At 37.4% G+C, this 7,343-nt stretch overlaps 1 protein-coding gene across 1 annotated transcript; it reads left to right on the plus strand.

Moving 5' to 3' along the window:
* The first annotated feature begins 1,001 nt into the window (after positions 1 to 1,001).
* LOC107702107 (zinc finger and BTB domain-containing protein 8B-like) lies at positions 1,002 to 6,149 on the plus strand. Its single transcript, XM_016504329.1, has 4 exons — positions 1,002 to 1,227; positions 2,093 to 3,138; positions 3,537 to 3,694; positions 5,175 to 6,149. The coding sequence occupies exons 2-4, from the start codon at positions 2,121 to 2,123 to the stop codon at positions 5,478 to 5,480; spliced, it is 1,482 nt and encodes a 493-aa protein (XP_016359815.1). The 5' UTR covers positions 1,002 to 1,227; positions 2,093 to 2,120; the 3' UTR covers positions 5,481 to 6,149.
* Positions 6,150 to 7,343: the final 1,194 nt, after the last annotated feature.

Raw genomic sequence — 7,343 nt, forward strand, 5'->3', positions numbered from 1 at the left:
GTCTATAACGACTTTGATCTGATCATAAAGTCTTTCCGAGTCACAGGGCTCAAGTCCAAGTCAAGTCTCGAGTCATTGCTGTCAAAGTCTAAGTCGAGTCTCAAGTCTTCTTTAATTATTTCGAGTCGAGTCGCAAGTCATCAAATTTGGGACTCGAGTCCGAGTCAAGTCTCGAGTCAAGTGACTCGAGTCCACACCCCTGCTATTTACTCATCTATAGAGAGTCCAAATCAAATGTGATAGTACATTAAAACATTTGGTGCTTGGAAATTTTCTTTTGGACTCCACTAACTTCAATTCATTCAAGACATTCTTAAATATATTCTTTTGCAAGATGAACGAAGTCATACAGCTGTAAAACAACACGAGGAATTTTTTATTTTTGAGCGAACATTTCCTTTTGAGATACTATTTAAGTTCTGCCTCGACAGACAAATTAGACCACATCAGTCAGGCAGAGAGATATGTTCAAAAAAGTTACTCTAAAAAGTAATTTGATTACTGTAGGCATAGGCCTACTTACTCTAAAAAGTGTTGCAGTACTTGTTATAACAATATAGCAGCCTACCTAGCATACTAACAACTTTCTAAATCCCATCTAGCCTACTTTCTCTCTCTCACACACACAAGGCATGAACATGCAGGCACTAAATAGTTGAGGCAGGGTGTAGATGATTACTGAACACTTTTAATCATCGACTACAATCTTGGGACAAAACTGCCACCTCAGTGAATTAGTTACTCATTAGAGAAAACACATTAACTATAAAAGTTAATAGGCCTAGTTAAAAAATGTGTAACCTTATTCATATCTATTTTAATTTTAATTTATTTTAATCTAATACTGCTTTAATCAAGTTATTCAATAAAAAGTTTTTAAAACTATAGCCAGCGTAGGGGGGTCCCTAACCCTAAACCTCCCTTTAGGACCCTGGGGACATAGAAACAGGACTGCTTATCCCGTTCAAACTCTCTCGCGCTCGCTCTCTCTTGAGTTGGATTTTGAGCAGTAGTGCTTCGACGAGTGTACAGTGTGCATTGTGAGTATAAACCAGTGAACGAATGGCTGACATCCGTCGTTGTAGACTATATAGGGGGTAAGGAGCGATTTAAACACTCCGCCCGCTGCTACGGCAGCGACAGGAAGTACAACGTAGAAATCAGGAAGCAGTCAATCAGGGAGACATTTTTAAAAGATCACCATGAGGAACAATCAGACACCTAAACGTAAGTTTAAACAAATGGGTTTATAGCATCAGAGGCTAATATTAATTGTGTTAAAGCTGTTCCGAGTTATTTCGATTGCGCTGGATTTGTTACGATGCAGTGGGCTTTTTTTTCTTATTGCTCGCTGCTGCTTCTTATAATTCGCTCATTTCCAAAATTCAATGCTGTTGTAAAACATAACGATTGTCAAAATCGTATTTCTGTTGTTCATAAATTAGAACCACCGATATGTAGCGCGAGTTTGATTGGGTTCAGACACTTTTGATACTATTGTGACAGTGATATAACCTCTAACTTCGTCTAGAGTAAATTGCACTTTAAATGTTTGTAATGTATTTTGCATTAATTAACAATATGGCATTGGTATGATAGTCAGTATATAATCTTAATGTGGTCAGACTTCTGAAATGGGAACCTGGAAATGTTCTCGTTCAGTGGACTTATCAGTATCTATTCATTAAAAATGAGAGAATCTGAGTTGCATTTCTTATGTGTATTATGCGTTTTTTATTATTGTTGTGGGTTCCATATATAATTATGATGTTTTGGGGTCAAAAAGATGATGTTATGATGTTTTAGGCTCAAAGCACCGATTACATGCTTTCTGTGAATGTAATTATTGCAAATGTAATTGTTTAGTTATTATTTTCCCATATCATAGTGTACTTTCAACCAACTGGTATAGTTATATAGTGTTACAAAAAATGTGTACATTTCCAGGGCAGGACCGCCTCTGGAAAACGGGGCATTTGGTCACCCTATTTTATCTCTTTGTGAAGGTTATAGCAGTATGAGAGTATGGAACTATTTCATGGAATGTCTTTCTCATGAACATTGATTTATTTGTTCACCTTTATTCTTCCAGAGAAACACATGGCTCTAATACAGTGAATATGGAGGTTCCTTCCTACCTGTCCCGGCTCTTGTCCGAGCTGAACGAACAGCGTAAGAGGGACTTCTTCTGTGACTGCAGCATCATAGTAGAGGGACGTGTTTTTAAAGCCCATCGTAATATTCTCTTCGCCAGCAGTGGTTATTTTCGGGTGCTGCTGGTGCATTACCTGCAGGACAATGGTCAGAGACACAGCACGGCCTCCCTGGACATCGTCACAGCCGAGGCATTCTCCTTCATCCTAGACTTTCTGTATTCAGGTCGCCTGGACCTGCGCAGCGACAATGTCATTGAAATAATGTCAGCTGCGAGCTACCTGCAGATGACCGACGTGGTGAACTTTTGCAAGGGCTACATCAAGTCATCCCTGGAGATCTGTAACAGGGAGAGGGAGAGACACAAGGACTTCAATGATAGTGAAAACCGAGTTTCAGCCACTAGTGCTCCTGTGGCATCCACTTCCGAAGCCGACCAAAGGACCTGTCAGGTCACTGAGGCCCTCAGCCCTGATGACGCCCCAACAGCTGCTGTCTGCACACCAGCGGCCACCAGTAGCAAAGACTCTGAAGGGGAAATCTCCCAAGGAGCTTTTCCCAACCATCCTCGCATGAATGCTCCACTGAAGATCAGTCCAGGCCCAGATTTAGTCAACTCGTCCACCCCAGGATTGCTTCTAGGTTTGGTGCATCCCAAAATAGAGTATGACCCTGATGAGGAGGGTGAATCTTCACGGGAATCCAAAGACACGACTCTTTGTCAAGGCCCAAATCAGGACGAGGAGAGAACTGTTAACACTAGTCCAGCTCCAAGCACTGAGCATTCCTCCGTATCATTTGCTAATTGCCCAATGAAGCAGTTTCCAGATGTGCTGTTCAGAGCCGGGATGAACCCTAATCGTGATGAACACTTTTCCCAGAGTTTGGGGTACGTCGGTGGATTTGGCCGTGGCGATGACGTGCTCGGTCCTGCGGGGCCCTGTGGGATGGAGATTCAGAATGACTGGTATGGGGATGATCCAGGTGAGAGATGCTGAATAAAATTGTTGTAAATTACATGCTGTAACTTGCTTCAAGTCTGTTTAAATAAAGTATGTTCCATACAGTATGAATGATGTACTACATCCAACAGGTTTTCACTGTCATCTGACCTCTGGTGTCAGTTGAGTCATTTCACTGCCATTCTCAAATCCTCCCATGGCCTCATTGGGTAGTAAAGTGTTAATCAGATGCTACTTCAGATGAGATTCTAAAATGCGCAAGTCATCTGGGGACTTTTTGCTTACTGTTTTATGAATACTATGCATTCGGACATATTACTTGGCTCGTATGTTGTTTTTCTCCTACTATATAGTATGGAATTTGGATGCAGGGAATCATTTTTGAATTGTGTTGTGATATATTTGTGTGTGTTTACATAGGGAGGCTGCACAAATGTCCATTCTGTCCATACACGGCCAAACAGAAGGGTATTTTGAAGAGGCACATCCGCTGCCACACAGGAGAAAGGCCGTATCCTTGTGAGGTCTGCGGCAAACGTTTCACAAGACAAGAACATCTTCGCACTCATGCAATTTCTGTAAGGCTTCATAAGATTTGGGAAATATCCGAATGTGTAGCTGTAGAGCAGCAAAGGGTCAATTGGTTGCTTGTGAGGTTAATGTTTAACTGCATTGAAAGTATTGCACTCATTTAACTGAACTTGCTGTTAGTCAGTTTGTTTTTGTTCTGCAGACTGGCCAGAGTAAGAACATGAGCAAGTGTCAGTGTTAAATATACACAGAAATCCTGTTGCTGTACTTACCTGTGGTTAATTATTTCCAGAGAAAGGCGTGTTTTATGCAAACACTAGAATGTCAAAGTATTGAATCTCTCAGAAATAGTCATGCTTTTGATATAAATTTAAATTATTCTGGTCAAGGCATTTTATTTGTATAGTGCTTTTCGCAGTACACATTGTTTGAAAGCAGCTTTACAAAAACAAAAAAAAAAACATTGTTAATGTTTATAATATTTTATCATTGTCATGCCTTGTAGTTGCATTTAGCAGATGGAAATAATATAGTTGACATTTTGCAACAATATAAACAAGCAGTTGAGATTTGTTATATAGTATATTGCGCTTTATGGGAATATACTCCATGTATAAAAAGTTTATACATATAAAGTTACATACAGAGCTGTATTTACATTTTGCAACAATATAAACAGTCACTTTGCCAAGATTTGCTGAATAGCCTATATTGCTTTACATAAGTGTATTGCATGTATGCAGGTGAAGTTGGATGTACTATATGTCCAACTTTAAATATATCACTGGCTGATAGTTTAAATTATGCAACAATACACTAAGATGGCATTGCATTGGTCATAATTTATAGTCCATTACAGTTATTGCTGTTTTACAGTTGTTGTAGTGAATATATTAACAGTCTCATAACATTCTTTTATTTTATTATATTTCATTTTTGAAAATATTCAGGGGGGATTTTTTTTTACAAATGCTTGCACTTAAAGTATATTATTTTATGATATTTGTTTAAATGTATAAAATATATATATATATATATATATATATATATGTATGTATATGTGTAGATATATATGTATATATATATATATATATGTATGTATATATATATGTATGTATGTATGTATGTATGTATGTATATGTGTAGTGGAATTTAATCAAAGTTAAATAAGTAACAGCAAATTTCAAACAAATAACTATGACATTTTCCTTATGAAAGTAACTGTATTAATGAATTTGTTTTTGGAATTCATTCATGTTTTTGGAATACATTAACACAAATGCACTACATTCAAAAACATGTTTTAAAAACATGAGATGGATGTGATTTAAATATTTAAATCTCCATATTATTGTTTAGCCTATACATTAATTTTTGCAAATTGTCAAGTAGTTGTCATTAATGTTTTATTGCTTTATTTTTCCATTCCATTTTGTCTTTGAGAAGAGAATTTAAAATATTTTCTTTAGAGATATAAAAAAAAAAAGTTAAGTGAAACTTCATTCATGTATATTTTTTGTTTTGAAGGTCCATCGCTCCACCTGGCCCATTGTGTGCAAAGGCTGTCGTCGAGTTTTCTCAGGCATTGTGTCCCAGGGAATGAAGCGATTTGGAATTTGTGATGGCTGCACCTTTGTTACTACAACCAATGAGGATGCCTCCTCTATGAACCTCAGCATCCAGTCTGAATCTATGGAGAGAGGCGCTAGAGACTCTGACTGGCCCGTGTTTATGGTGGAAGGGGATGAAGCGGAGGCGAGCGCTAGTACTGCTGGACAGGATGATAAACAGAATGTTGCAAAGCAGCTTTCAGAGAATAGCACTCTATTGTAGTTTCATTTCCACAGTTGCACTTGGATACTTACCAAATGAATAACAAAAAAAGGAGTACGTAAGAGACTAAAGGAGGGTGTGTTCAACATTCTACCGGTAACAAACTACCAGTTTAGTCACTTTTTCCTTCATATTATTGGTGGGTTAGAAAAGATGGTTAATTATTTGGTGCAATTAAAAGATTAATTTGTATCTGAAACACTACACAGCTGGGAAAGCTGTTAAAAAATCATATTTGGGTTTAGTACAAATTTGCACTGGCTAATTATGGATTATGAACATTTTGCTGTATGAAAATGAGGCCACAACAGATTTTAATGTGTTGTGGCAGTTGTGTGAATAAATATTTTATGCTTTAAAGTGAACTGCCTTAAAAACTTTCAGGGACCATTTCAGTGGTCTTGTCAATTGATTATAAGTGTTATGAGTATCATGTTCCAGAAGAAAAAAATATTTTGTTATCAAGAACCTAAAAACATGTTATTGGCCATTAAGGATATTCAACTTAATTATTGTTTTTTTTTTATTGCTTTTTTTTTTTTTGGAAGGCTGATAGGTAACAGAAATACAACATTACCATGATTATACAGGGTTACAGATTTTTACAGGCACATTTTGACCATGTAATAAAATACAATGCAAGACAGAACACAAAACAGTTGTCTATTAATTTTGAGACCTTACAACTAAATTAGTGCTTAGCCTATACATTGCTTTTTTAGGCTACTTGTCAAGACGAAATCAGACTGCTTTATTTTTTCCATTTCATTTGGTCTTTGAGAAGAGATTTAAAAAATATTTTCTTTTAAGATACAAAATTGTTATAAGTTAAACTTCATTTATTAAATGGCATTTCTCATGTTTGCAAAAGGACGAGAACCGAAACCCTATGACCAGCGTTCGATTCCCGAGCAAATGACTCTAATGAACCGGTTCTTTTCAGCGAATCAAAACATACATGCCGAGGAGTAACGTTAGTCCTATTCAAGGCATTGTTTTGATAAACTCTTGAAGTAGTGATGTGTCGTTCGCGCACGAGCCGGTGGCTCTAAGAGCCTATTCTTTGTAGCGAACGAGAAGAGCCGACTCCCGCGGGGAGAGCCGAATCTTCAGCCGGAGCCTTCCATTTTAGCCCAATTTAGCAATTGTGAATAGTTTGTGTGTTGGTTAGCATTTTTTTGTTTAATGTTTTCATATAAGCCTTATTTGTATGCATTTGTTCGTTACAAAAAAAAAACAAAAAAAAAAACATGCGGATGATGCGGCTAATCACATGATCAATCACATGCGGACAGACTAGGATCATACCATTAATGGGGACACAAGCTCTGAATATAGCGAGTGTAGTGGTACAGGCCAGGTACGCAGAGCGAGAGAGACGGGGAGCCGGATTTAAACAAGGGATGGGCGATACCACTTATTTTGTTTTCGATACGATACCGATATTTTTCAAGGCAGTTTCGTCGATACCTAACAAAGGTTATTCGTCCAATTCAATGCATATTGTACGAATTTTGTTGTTGTTGTTAAATTAACAAAATCACTGGTAAATAAAACACACCTTAGAATCGATATTTTTGTTTGAGTATCGATACTTTCGATACTCGCGTCAGTATCGATATATCGATACTTTGGATCGATACGCCCATCCCTAATTTAAACGCAAGCGCGTTGGTTAAGGTACTGCAATGTTGCAACATCGGTCTTCTCAGAGAGTCTTCTCAAAAACAAGACAAATATTCACAGAGGAGAAATCGCATCAATATACCCAAGCTGAGGCATCTGATATTTATTAATGTTAAGACTTTTGCCTTTATTTATTTGTTTGCTGTGGTTCTGTGTTCAATTGTTCAATTAAAGTTT

Source organism: Sinocyclocheilus anshuiensis, unplaced genomic scaffold (genome assembly GCF_001515605.1).
Source record: "Sinocyclocheilus anshuiensis isolate Anshui unplaced genomic scaffold, SAMN03320099.WGS_v1.1 scaffold54, whole genome shotgun sequence".
NCBI lineage: Eukaryota > Metazoa > Chordata > Actinopteri > Cypriniformes > Cyprinidae > Sinocyclocheilus > Sinocyclocheilus anshuiensis.